At 34.4% G+C, this 13997-nt stretch overlaps 2 protein-coding genes across 2 annotated transcripts in view; both read right to left on the bottom strand.

Moving 5' to 3' along the window:
- On the bottom strand, positions 2891 to 4961 carry LOC107606637. Its single transcript, XM_021107682.1, has 3 exons — positions 3731 to 4961; positions 3436 to 3640; positions 2891 to 3353 (listed from the first exon to the last, which is right to left on the bottom strand). The coding sequence occupies exons 1-3, from the start codon at positions 4959 to 4961 to the stop codon at positions 3158 to 3160; spliced, it is 1632 nt and encodes a 543-aa protein (XP_020963341.1). The 3' UTR covers positions 2891 to 3157.
- The window catches only part of LOC110262492, a gene marked incomplete at its 5' end in the record, with an annotated part of 2672 nt that continues 1523 nt past the window's right edge, over positions 12849 to 13997 (bottom strand). The window contains 2 exon segments of the mRNA XM_021107287.1: positions 12849 to 13107; positions 13618 to 13710. Of these exon segments, the coding sequence (XP_020962946.1) occupies positions 13650 to 13710 (61 nt within the window).

Here is a 13997-nt window from a genome sequence, read left to right as displayed (position 1 = left end):
TTCATTGATCATTGATGTTTTGGAATTTATAGTATATTCTATTCTTTTTATCCTATTTGATTTTCAGTTGCTTGGGGACAAGCAACAATTGGTGTTGTACACATTTCTAAACTTTATAAACTTTACTATGAGTTTGTGTATTTTTCTGTGATTTTAGGTATTTTCTGGCTGAAATTGAGGGACTTGAGCAAAAATCAGATTCAGAGGTTGAAGAAGGACTGCAGATGCTGTTGGATTCTGACCTCCAAGTAGATTTATTGTTTTTACATAGTTTTTAGTATGATTTAGTTAGTTTTTAATATATTTTTATTAGTTTTTAAATAAAAATCACATTTCTAAACTTTACTATGAGTTTGTGTATTTTTCTGTGATTTTAGGTATTTTCTGGCTGAAATTGAGGGACTTGAGCAAAAATCAGATTCAGAGGTTGAAGAAGGACTGCAGATGCTGTTGGATTCTGACCTCCTTGCACTCAAAGTAGATTTTCTCGAGCTACAAAACTCCAAATGGCGCGCTCTCAATTGCGTTGGAAAGTAGACATCCAGGGCTTTCCAGCAATATATAATAGTCCATACTTTGTCTGAGTTTAGACAACGCAAACTGGCATTCAACGCGAGTTCCATGCTGCATTCTGGAGTTAAACGCCAAAAACGTGGTATAAGTTAGAACCCATGGACGGCCATTCCTGAGATCCGGAAAGTCTAAACCTTGTCTGTGGTATTCCGAGTAGGATCTGGGAAGGGATGGCTGTGACGAGCTTCAAACTTGCGAGTGCTAGGCGTAGTGACAGACGCAAAAGGATAGTAAATCCTATTCCAGTATGATCGAGAAACGACAGATGATTAGCCATGCAGTGACAGTGCATTGGACCATTTTCACAGAGAGGATGGGATGTAGCCATTGACAACGGTGATGCCCTACACAAAGCTTGCCATGGAAAGGAGTAGGAATAATTGGATGAAGACAGCAGGAAAGCAGAGGTTCAGAGGAACGAAAGCATCTCTATACGCTTATCTGAAATTCTCACCAATGAATTACATAAGTACCTCTATCTTTATTTTATGTTTTATTTATCTTTCTATTAGTAAATCTCCATAACCATTTGAATCCGCCTGACTGAGATTTACAAGGTGACCATAGCTTGCTTCAAGCCGACAATCTCCGTGGGATCGACCCTTACTCACGTAAGGTTTATTACTTGGACGACCCAGTGCACTTGCTGGTTAGTGTGCGAAGTTGTGACAAAGTGTGATTCACATTTGAGAGCACCAAGTCTTTGGCGCCATTGTTGATGATCGTAATTTCGCATACCACGAACCTTATCGAGTTTGACCGGTTCTCTCCGGTCTGAACCTTGTGCGGTCCAAATATCAGACCGGCAATGTACCTTTCACAGATGGTCAATCAGAAAGAACCATCCAAACTTTGGAGGATATGCTGAGAGCTTGTGTTTTGGAGGATATGCTGATCAAAGGCGGAAACCTTTAGAGTTTGAGGAAGGAGCATATGTCTTTCTAAAAGTTGCTCCAACCACCAGAGTGGGAAGGGCCATTAAGACTAAGAAACTGAATTCCCGTTTGAGATCCTGAAGATAATTGGACCAGTGGCTTATAGGATCACTTTACCGTTGCATCTTTCGAACATGCACGACGTATTTTATGTGTCGCAGCTTCGAAAATATACTCCTGACGCGAATCATTTTCCAGAGCCGGAATCGGTTCAAGTAAGAGAATATCTGACTCTTCCAGTAACTCCAGTTAGGATTGATGACATCAGCATCAAGCGTTTACGTGGAAAGGAGGTCTCTTTAGTGCAAGTAGCTTGGAGTCGGGCTGGTATTGAAGAGCATACTTGGGAGCTCGAGTCAGATATGCGAAAGGACTACCCACACCTCTTTTCAGGTAACTGAATCTGAATTTTGAGGACAAAATTCTTAATTAAGTGGGTAGGATGTAAACCCCGCTAGATTAGTAAATAATTAGTCAATAAATTAAATTTTAATAAGAAAAATTTAAAATGTAAATATTATATTAAAATAGGATAGAGCTCATTAAAACGATAATTTTGACACTAATTTCGAAGAATTCGGCCCAAGATTTGGCCGATCGGGCCGAACCGGTTGAACCAAATTTCAAACTTCCAAACCTCTATTATCATCTTCTAGTCATAAAATATAATAGTAAGCCTAGTAATTTGCTGAAGCTAGGAAAATGAGATAACTTGGGGATGAAGAAAAGGGTAAACATGGTAAATGATAGGAGTATGATGTGAAGGCTGGAAGAATTCATGATGACATGGCTATGATGAATGATTATGGAATGGATATGAATGTGATAAATACTTATGTGGCTTATGTATTTAATGTTATTTGAGATACGAGTTTTTCTGGACAGAATACCGTGGCTTGCCACCACGTGTACCAGGTTGAGACTCGATACTCTGTTGACCCTACGTGGTAAGGGTGACCGGGCACGTATAAATTCTCGGGAATTGTTATCCCCCATTGAGTAAAATTATATATGAATGTATGATTTATGAATGAAATGAGAAAAGCTATGCATAGACTCATGGGGATGCGTGACGAGGGACAGTCCAAGGGTTTCGGACTTGCCGGGTTGGCTTGATAACCGACAGATCATAGTTGTCAGAACCGAACCGGTGATCGAACCGATCAGGCTACTGGGTCACTGGGTCACTGGTTCAACCGGTGGATCACTGGTTGAACTGGTTAACTCGGTCCCACATAAGTAAAACGTATAAAATAGCTAAAAACTTAAAAATTAACAGCTAAAAAATATATCTCCAATAACATTTTAATAAACATTAAGTCTCAAATCCTAAAAATAAGTAGTAATACGAAAATAAACATAAAATTTGTTAGTACTATTAGTCTATTACATGAACAACTCAATTTAACACAATGAAAATAAAAATTCATGGATTATATCCAAGGAGTAACTTCAAAGTCTGGATATCTTTCTTCATCTGACAAATCTGGAGCTACATCCTGATTGGTTTCATTCTGATTTGCACTTTCTGCAGAAGTATTATTAGCTTCACCATCATCTCGATCATCTTCCCGATTCAATTCATCTAGCATTTCAATAATGTTTCACAAATCATAATCAATAATAAGGCAAAATATTTGGTTAAAGCATTACAAAATCATCCCTAACAAAAATATACCCAAATCATCTAAAGCTGATTGAAGAGACATATTTGCAAGATCATTCCGTAAAGCATCAACTTCTTCAGGAGTTAAAAATGGTGGTGAATCTTCCATTATCCATTCCGAATGATCCTCAAATGCATCAAGACAAATTGGATCATAACTTTGCTTTCTCATTCGGTTCCTATATTATCAATTAACTTGATTATTCTTATTATGACTAAAAATTTAAAATAATGCCTTCAAGAAAGAATAATAAAAAGTACCTTTGTTGTAGCCTTAAGTTGTAATGAACATAAACAAGATCATTAATCTTTTGATGCTCTAACCAATTCCTTTTCTTTGAGTGAATGTGTTCGAAAATGCTCCAGTTACGCTCACAACCTGAAGAACTACAAGTTTGACTCAAAACACGAATCGCTAACTTTTGCAGGTTTGGTGCTCCACATCCATAAGATTCCCACCATTGATCTTAACAGAAATAGAAAATAATCACAATCATAAAAATCAAATCTTAAACATATCACAATCATAAAAGACTAATTTTTATAAAAAATTTACCAGGCATCACTGTGTTTCGCTCACGTATTGCAGACTGTCTTCTAAAATCTCCTTCATCATTCTTAAAGATTCTCTTCTCACTTGTCAATTTAGTATTCAAATCAGCATCACCGTAAGCATATCTCTCAATCACATCTAGTAGGCCAGAAATTGTTTCTTTGTGCTTGTCAAATTCTGCAGAATTAAATCGAAAAGCTGGATTTAACCAATAACCAGCAGCATGAAGGTTTCTTTTAAGTTGTGAATCCCAACGTGAATCTAAAATCTTCAAATAAGGTTCAACAACCCTCTTTCTTTTTTGAAACCTCTTCACCATGTCTTCCCTAGCCTTATACATAGCTTGATAAAGGAAACCCATTGCAGCTCTATCTTCACTATCTACAATACGCAATACATGAACAAGTGGCTCCGTAAGCTTAACAATATCAGTGCATTGATTCCAAAATTTAGAATCTAAGATTTGATCCACAAACTTTTTAGCTTTGGCTTCTTTAGAGTAAGTTGAACTTGTCCATTCTCTAGATGTCACCTTAGCTCTCAATGCATCCTTTTGAGCCAAAATACTTTGCAAAGCAATGAAATTAGTGGCGAATCGAGTTGGAGCTGGATGAAGTATTTCTCGGCCGCCTGTGAACTGTCTCATCAAGTACAACAGATGGCAGTGATTATAGATATACTTCGTAATCATTGAAGCTTGTGACACAGTTTCAGTCACTTCCACGAACTTTCCAATATCCTGCAACATCATATTAATACAATGTGCCGCACAAAGAGACCAATACAATCTAGGAAACTCCAATTCCAACAACCTTCCAGCAGCAACGTAACTTGTAGCATTATCCATCACTACATGTACAACATTCTCAGGACCAACAAATAACACAACATCCCTAAGCAACTTAAACAAAGCCTCAGCAGTTTTCGAGATATGAGAAGCATCAACTGACTTTAGGAAAACATTTCCTTTAGGGCAATAAACCAAGAAATTAATTAAAGTACGCCTACAACGATCAGTCCATCCATCAGCCATGATAGTACATCCAGTTTGTTTCCAAATCACACGATAACCTTCAATCATCTTCTTTACATCTTCAACCAATTTACTCAACAAATATCCACGAACTCTTTGGTAATTTGGCACTTTATACCCTGCACCCATGTTTGCAATAGCATCGATCATCGGCTGATAATAAGCTGAATTAATCGCATTGAATGGCACAAAGGCATCCATCATCCATCTTTCAATAGCAATATCACACTTCTCCACAATTTCTTTGCTCTAGAGAACACTTTTAATACTTGGTTGAGTTCCAGGTGTTGCTGCAAGTGGAAAAAAGGATTGTAATCCCTTGAGTTGTTTTCCAACTCCCTTTCTAGAGCTAGGTGCTGGAATTCTTGATGCTTGTTGTTGTCGCATCTCATTACGTTCAATCTCATCAAATTCCCTTTCAACATCATCACAAGCACCATAACTTTCTGCATATTCTTCTTGAGTTTTTCTTTTCTTGGTTCGAAGATCTTCAATGTTTTGATTGAATTGGTGTCTCACCACAGCTGGCACCTTTCGACATGCCTCAATATATCCGCCTTTTCCAGCCAAATGATGCTTAACCCGGTTAATTCCTCCACCCCTAATAAGCTTCTCGCAATAAATACATAACAGAGCAGTTTTTCCTTTATCCAAAACTTGTTTACAATGGCCCCATGCAGGATCAGTTTTTCCTCTGTTACTATTTTTTGGGTTCCAATTGTTGGATCAGGAGTTGATCCTTGTTCCTAAGAAGTTGGTGTTTCTGATGGTGTATTTGATTAAGCCATCCTAAATTCCTAATCAACCAGGACTAAATGACTAATCTCTAAGAATAATGCACAACAACAATTCACTAACTACTAAGAATAATATATAACAGCAACCAACAATGGATAATCAACAAACTGAATAGAAATAAAAAATAAATCAAGAAACAAGAGAGATCAAACAGAAAAACATGTGGAAGTATTCATGTTCTCATCTGCCAACATACAAAAATCAAACAGAAATCAAAGTATCAACTATCAAACATATGTGAACAACCAACAATCTAAATTCTAACAGAAATCAAACAGAAACCAACATACATAATCAATCTACAATAATCAATTAATTCTAACTATCAGTACTAAATTATTGAAAATTAACTTTAAAAAATTAAAAATACATACCTGGACTCTGGAGGGATGGAGGGACGAGCAGAGAAGAGGGAGACCGGAGGTGGCGACTGGCGACTGACGACTGACGACCAATGGACCAGGAGGTAGTAGGCGATGAGAAGGCAACTTGAATGTTGAATCTTTGATAGACCGTGGACGTGCTTCTTGGCGGTGGTGAGTGGCGCACTACTCTGGTTGCGGTGGTGAGGTGTGGTGAGTAGCAGACTCTCTATCTCTCAGCTGTCAGCTCTCATGGAGTCATGGTGCCATGGTGGTCTCTTATGGCCAAACCGTTTGGGAAGGGAAAGTGGGAAACAGGGGATGGAGGGAATGAGACGGATGGAGGCTAGGGTTCCACTTTCAACAGCAGTTTTTGTTTTTTTTTTATTAAGAAACGACGTCGTTTCCAGCGCAGAAAAAAAATAAAAAAAAAGTTCGAACCGGTCTGGGTTAAATGAAATCCGCCGGTTCACCGGTTCTGATCAAACCCGGACGGTTCAATCCGGGTCATTTCGGTTTGATTCTTTGTTCGGTTAGATGCTTCACCCGGACCGGTTATGGCACCGGTTCACCAGTTTTCTGGTCCGACCGGCTGGGTCGGTCCGGTTCTGACAACACTGCGACAGATGAGCCTCATCAGCCATAGGACAGGCATACATCATGTGCATTCTGTTTGTTTGTTTGCTATGCCTTATCTGGGAATGCCTAACTGAATATATTATGTTAACTGTAGTAATTGCTACTTGCACTACTTGCCTTCTACTTGTGATTGAAATTGTCTGTTTGTCTGTCTTTGCTAAATCATTGGTGATAGAGGAACGGAGGAAAGGCAGACAAGTTTTATGTTAAAGTTAGGTTTAAGTAAGTTTAGAATTTCCTAGACACCTACCCCTTTTATGGTTTCTGATTAGTAACTTAAGCTTTATAATCTGAGTGTCGGTGTTCTAGGATTGCCTCTGGCATTCCCAGGACCTTATATATTATGTATGTGGCACCTTTACCATGCTGAGAACCTCCGGTTCTCACCCCATACTGTGTTGATGTTTTTCAAATGCAAGTCGAGAGACACCTCGCTAGGCGTCTAGACTTCTGAAGCGGAGTGGTTCCTGAGTTCTTTTGTTGTTTGTTTATGTATGTATGTACTTAGCTTTCTCTCCAAATAACTTGTTTATTTTGTTCCTCTTAGAGGTTTAAGGAGAGTTAAGGTTATTTATCCTTGTATTTTGGGTTGATGGGAGATGTATATATGTATGTAAATATTCTCCGGCCAGCGTTGGCTTTGCAGGCTGAGTTAGGAGCTAGTTATTCTATATCCTTGACTCTCTAATCTCACTTTCTATTTAGTTATACTTGTAAACCTTACATTTCTTAGCATACAAATAATCTCGTTTTTCAAGGCTCCTAGGTATTATATTCTTTCTACAACTGTATGTATATATTTTATTTTAGAGGTCGTAATACCTCATCACCTCTATTTTACGGTTTAAGCGTAAAGCTCTGTGTGGTAGGGTGTTACATTATACATAAAATACAAGGTGGAGAATCTATATACATATATAAATATAAACAAAATATGTTCTTGAGTCCCAAGAGTTCTTCGCTTCATCCGAGTCAGACGCCTTGATATATGTATCTTTGGAATTCTTCTCTCATATTTATCTCTTACGCGAGTGATGAGATTTTCTGTTTAATGCTTTGCTTAACTTTTCTTCACAGGCTTCTAGTTAAAATTTCTTTCAACTATTATTATATATATTTTTACTTTTAGAGGTCGTAATACCTTGTCACCTCAACTTTATGACTTAAGCATAAGATTCTGTGTGGTAGAGTGTTACAGAAGGATTATTGACTCCAAGAGTGATCAATAGCAACTAGATTCAGTAGAATGATGGGTGAAGATTAGGAATACATTTATTCTTGGAGTCACCGTCAATAAATTTTTCCACGTATATATATTTATAATTTACATATAAATACTTGAGAGTTTTAGTTACCTTAAAAAAACTGCAATTCAACAAGGTTGCTATGTATATGATTTGGTAGAATGATGGGTGAAGATTAGGAATACATTTATTCTTGGAGTCACCATCAATAAATTTTTCCACGTATATATATTTATAATTTACATATAAATACTTGAGAGAGTTTTAGTTACCTTAAAAAAACTCCTTCAATTCAACAAGGTTCCTATGTATATCCTCATATCAGAGTCACACACACAGTTCTTTGTTATCAATGTTTGATGCTGTGTTGTTGCAATCTCCTTCAATTCAACAAGGTTCCTATGTATATCCTCATATCAGAGTCACACACACAGTTCTTTGTTATCAATGTTTGATGCTGTGTTGTTGCAATCTCCTTCAATTCAACAAGGTTCCTATGTATATCCTCATATCAGAGTCACACACACAGTTCTTTGTTATCAATGTTTGATGCTGTGTTGTTGCAATCTCCTTCAATTCAACAAGGTTCCTATGTATATCCTCATATCAGAGTCACACACACAGTTCTTTGTTATCAATGTTTGATGCTGTGTTGTTGCAATCTCCTTCAATTCAACAAGGTTCCTATGTATATCCTCATATCAGAGTCACACACACAGTTCTTTGTTATCAATGTTTGATGCTGTGTTGTTGCAATCTCCTTCAATTCAACAAGGTTCCTATGTATATCCTCATATCAGAGTCACACACACAGTTCTTTGTTATCAATGTTTGATGCTGTGTTGTTGCAATCTCCTTCAATTCAACAAGGTTCCTATGTATATCCTCATATCAGAGTCACACACACAGTTCTTTGTTATCAATGTTTGATGCTGTGTTGTTGCAATCTCCTTCAATTCAACAAGGTTCCTATGTATATCCTCATATCAGAGTCACACACACAGTTCTTTGTTATCAATGTTTGATGCTGTGTTGTTGCAATCTCCTTCAATTCAACAAGGTTCCTATGTATATCCTCATATCAGAGTCACACACACAGTTCTTTGTTATCAATGTTTGATGCTGTGTTGTTGCAATCTCCTTCAATTCAACAAGGTTCCTATGTATATCCTCATATCAGAGTCACACACACAGTTCTTTGTTATCAATGTTTGATGCTGTGTTGTTGCAATCTCCTTCAATTCAACAAGGTTCCTATGTATATCCTCATATCAGAGTCACACACACAGTTCTTTGTTATCAATGTTTGATGCTGTGTTGTTGCAATCTCCTTCAATTCAACAAGGTTCCTATGTATATCCTCATATCAGAGTCACACACACAGTTCTTTGTTATCAATGTTTGATGCTGTGTTGTTGCAATCTCCTTCAATTCAACAAGGTTCCTATGTATATCCTCATATCAGAGTCACACACACAGTTCTTTGTTATCAATGTTTGATGCTGTGTTGTTGCAATCTCCTTCAATTCAACAAGGTTCCTATGTATATCCTTCCTTTGCTCTCCCCCTCTCTCTGTCTCTCCTTCTCTTTCTCTGTCTCTCTCTTCTTTTCTCCCCCTCTCTCTCTTTTTCTCTTTCTCTCTCTGTCTTTATCTCCTTCTCTCCCCCCTCTCTCTCTTTCTCTCCTTCTCTCTCTCTCTTTGTCTCTTTCTTCTTGCGCTCTTCCTCTCTCTCCTCCCTTCTCTCTCTTCCTCTCTCTCCTCCCATTCCTCTCTCTACTCATCTTTCCCCTTCCCCTCTATCCTCTCCTCTATCTCTTCCTCCTCCTCCTCTCTCTCTCTCTTCCCTCTCTCTGTCTCCCCTCTCTCTCCTCTCTCCCTCTCCCCTTTTTCTCTTCTCTCTCTCCCTCTCTCTCTTTTCCTTTTTATCTCTCGCTCCTCTCTCTTTTCTTTCCTTCTTTCTCTCTCTCTCCTCTTCTTCCTTCTCTCTCATTCTCCTCTTTCTTCCCGTACTCTCTCTTTTCTCTTTCTCTATCAGCTTTTTCTCACTCTCTATCCCTCTCCTCTCTCTTTTTTCATCTTCTCTCCAAAACAAGAGAGAGGGAGAGGAGAGAGAAGAGAGAGAGGAAAAGAAGAAATATGAGAAGAGAGAAGAAGGGAAGGAGAGAGATAAGAAGAGAGGGAGAGGAGGGGAGAGAGGGAGAGAGAGAGAGAAGGAAAAGAGGAGGAGAGAGAGAGAGAGAAAGGAAGACAAAGAGAGGGGAAGGGGGGAGAGAGAGAGAGAGAGAGAGAGAATGAAGAGAGAAGAGGAGAGGGGGGGGAGAGAAAAGGAGAGAGATGGAGAAAAGAAGATAAAAAAAGTTACTCGTATCATTTAGAAAGAAAATTATTTACATTAGAAAAAATTATTTATAGAAAATGCTGAAAAGAGATAAGAAAGAAAAAAAACGAAGCAATGGAAGGGATTTCATTATTTACAAATGTTACTCGTATTATTTAAAAAGAAAAAATAATTTTTAGATTAAAAAATTCAATTTAAAAAAAAGGTTAAAATTTTGAATTTTTGTATATAAAAAAAGTTAATGTGTAAAAATCGATTTTTAGGTGTAAAAACAAATTTTTTGGTATAAAAATCAGTTTTTGGTGCAAAAAACTGGTTTTTTGGTGTAAAAACCGATTTTTTTGTGTAAAAACCGGTTTTATTTTAATAATCGGTTTCATATTTTACTAACCGATTAATAATCGATTTTATCATGTACAACCAATTTGGTTAACTAACTAAGACTATATTTTTTGTTAACTAAAAAATTGGTTTAGTTTTTGTATTAATCAAACCATAAACACCCCAATATATATATATATATAGAAACTTAGTTGAGGCAATGGGACAATGGCCCTCCTAAATTTTTTATAAAAAAATTAATAGTACCTTTTCAAAAAGTAAAAAATAGTTTAGTTGGCTTAAATATTTTACTATGACTTAAAATATCCAAATTTAATTTTCATCTCTTACTTTTATTGCACAACAGTTTTTATTTTTAATATTAAAAACATGTTGGATTTTGACTGAACTGTGTGGATTTTTGTTGGCTTTCACATAAAAAAAAAGATAAGAATAAAAAAAATCATCTAATAATCAAATCAAATAAAATATTAAACTTTTATGTTAAATTTTTTGTCTCTCCAAAATTTTGTTTCAAGCATTTAAACTATTATGTATTGAAATCTACTTTTCTTTCTTTTGTTTTAGTTTATATTTTTTTGTCTGGCAATGGTTTTCTAGGTTGGATTGTACATTGATATGAATTATAAGTAATGAAGAATGCGACAAAAATAAATTTATGCGTTGGCTTTCCTAATAAGCTAATATCTTTGCCTTTCTTAAAGTTCTTTTAATATTTCTAAATGGAAGTTAAAAATAAAAATTAAAGATAGAATACCATGATAGAAAAATTAGATCTGCAAAGTGCAAACCCCAAAACATAGTTAAATAGAAATCCAAGTAAAAATCAAATCTAAGTTTCAAATTATTAATTAAGTATTCATATTTAACAAAATCACGTTAAATTACAGGCCAAATTAGAACAAAAAAGTGTTCAAATTTGCTTTTTTTTTTTAATATTTACAATTAATAAATACTAAATAAAATAAATTTAGATTGTTTTTGTTATTTTTTTTTGTGTGTCTCAAACATTAATTATTGTTTGTTAAAATTAATATTAAATTTTCAAATAACATAAATGAGAAACAAAATAAATCTATATTTTGGTTAAAGATTTTTCTTTTAACACTAAATTTTAAAATATCTAAGATCCAACCCATATTATTCAGTTCTCAACAAATTTCACATTAATCTTATAACAGAAAAGTGAAAATAAACAACTTGAAATACACATTAATCTGTAAAAATAATTAGCTTTAAAATAAATAAAGCAATGGTTGAGAATTGATTGATTTAAGCTTTCAAACACCAACTTCTTGCTAAGCAAACCATACAGTCTTGATAATTTTTTTCTCATCAAACAGAAACTGTATCATGTAAAGATATTCTGATAATAGCTTTTCTTATCCTCAAATGAAAAGAGTAAGATAAATAAGAAAAATTAGAAAATTTGCGGAATAAGAGAATGTACTTTTATAGTTTTATGTCAATGTATCTAAATATTTTACTATAAATATAAATATTTCAAATGTTGCAGAAAAATCAGAATCTAGACCCATATTTAATTCCAAGTTCCAACTAACAAGAATAAATTAAACTAAACTACCTCCAATACTAACTATAAAGAATTATCAGAATTAATTACTTTCTTCATGTTTCATTCCTTGCTCTCTCACTGTCACGTCAATGCAGTCAACAAACCTTACAAAAAAGAAAAGAGGAGAATTTTCAATTTTGAATTCTGAATAATATATTCCATCAACTTATTCATTTGTATATTTCTTAACATGTAGTTGAACTAAAATTAATCGAATCTAATTCAATTTTAAAAATTAGCTTAATAAAAAATATCGAAATTATATTTAACAAATATATCATATTTGCTAAAACATCTATAACTGAATATTTAAAATTGAAATATGCAATATACATGTGACCCAACAAATATAAAATAGAATATATGATACCATATTGGGTGTGTTTGTAAAACACGTTGGAGAGGATAAAAGTGCGTTTTAATGCTTTGAACGCTGTTCTTTAATGTTTGTCAATTTTTCTTCTCTGAACGCCAACGTGATCTGGTTTACTAAAAGCAAGAAATTATATCTTCTGCGTTTACTCAACTTACGTTTAGGTTTGTTGCTAGTTATTATTGGTTTTTCTATAATTTTTTTAAAATAAATACTGAGAATATTAAAACAATTATGCCTGATAATAATCATTAATAAAATAAAAAAGGTTAATGATTGCACTAATAATCAAGAATTATAAAAGAAAAAAAAAAAGAGAATTGATTTGAATTGAATTGAATTAAGAGTTTTACCTCTCTAACGAAAAACGACCCAGGTTGAAATTGATGGTGGCTTTTTCTTCCTTGTTGGTTTAAAGAACTTGAAGAAGAATTGGAATCCCAACTCCAAGGAGTAAGAAAAGATTCATCTTTCTCAAGAAAAGATGTCAGACGAGGAGCAATGTCCACTGCCTTTGCCGTCGCAGTTGCACGACCACCACCAACGGTTGTTCTTTCTTCCACAGAGTAACCACCTTGTTGTTCTTGGTTCTTCTTGTTCTTAGTTTCTTGCTCTTGCTCCTCTATTATCTTCTTTATCAATTGTTGATGCTTGTAATTCTCCATCTGTTTCTCTTCATTATAGCGGTATTCCATTCATAACAAGGCAGATACAATAGTTAGTAAAGGACAAAAAAAACTTACATCAATATGTAAACAATAATTGTTCAAAAGTTATAGCATAAATATTATTTAAATATTTAAGACATCTAATAGGTACATGCCATGATGAAGAGAAAAAACAAAAGATTTTTTGATGGATTACTGGATAATTATTTTAGCTGTTGTTTGAAATTATTTTTTGCTATTTAGAATTATTTTCGCTGTTGTTTAATTAAATTGATTAAACTTCAATTTAACCAATAAACTATTGAACCAATAATTTTATCGGTTTATTGACTGGTTCGAATCTCTCATAACCTTAAAAGAGTAGGGAGAATTATTGACTAAGAGTGGTAAATAGTTTCAGTAAAATAATGGGTGAAGATTAGAAATACATTTATTTTTCGAGTCACCATCAATAGATCTTTTCACGTATATATATTTATAATTTACATATAAATACTTAAAAGAGCTTTACTTACCTTGAAAAAACTCCTTCAATTCAACAAAGTTGCTATGTATATCCAAGAGTCGCACACACCAGTTCTTTGCTATCAACTGTTGAAGTGTTGATGCTGTGTTGTTGCAATCATATATATAGGCATAAAAAATTTTCTAATTTGTTACTATCTTATCAAATAAAAAAGATTATTTGGGTGAATTTTTAAAAAAATATCTTTTTAAGTTATCTTTTTTCAAAAGATTTTACAAAAGAATAAAAATAATTTTATGTTTGAATATTTTATATAATTTTTTTATTTATTAGTTATATTTAAGTAAAATAAGATAAAAATATTTTTTGTTCATTTATTATATAAAAAATATATTTTTTTAAAAAAATTTAAAAAAATATAAACTATAA

This window comes from Arachis ipaensis, chromosome B07, assembly GCF_000816755.2.
Source record: "Arachis ipaensis cultivar K30076 chromosome B07, Araip1.1, whole genome shotgun sequence".
In the NCBI taxonomy this organism is placed as follows: Eukaryota; Viridiplantae; Streptophyta; class Magnoliopsida; order Fabales; family Fabaceae; genus Arachis; species Arachis ipaensis.
Note: the sequence above shows the minus strand (reverse complement) of the source record. Positions and strands in the feature narration are given on the sequence as shown.

Bases quoted from the DNA above. Each gene is read 5' to 3' on its own strand.
- LOC107606637 (XM_021107682.1), bottom strand. From the start codon at position 4,961: ATGGATGCCTTTGTGCCATTCAATGCGATTAATTCAGCTTATTATCAG. The intron at 3,641-3,730 runs GTAAATTTTTTA...ATTTCTGTTAAG, and splicing joins GCGAAACACAGTGATGCCTG to ATCAATGGTGGGAATCTTAT. The intron at 3,354-3,435 runs GTACTTTTTATT...TTGATAATATAG, and splicing joins AACTTAAGGCTACAACAAAG to GAACCGAATGAGAAAGCAAA.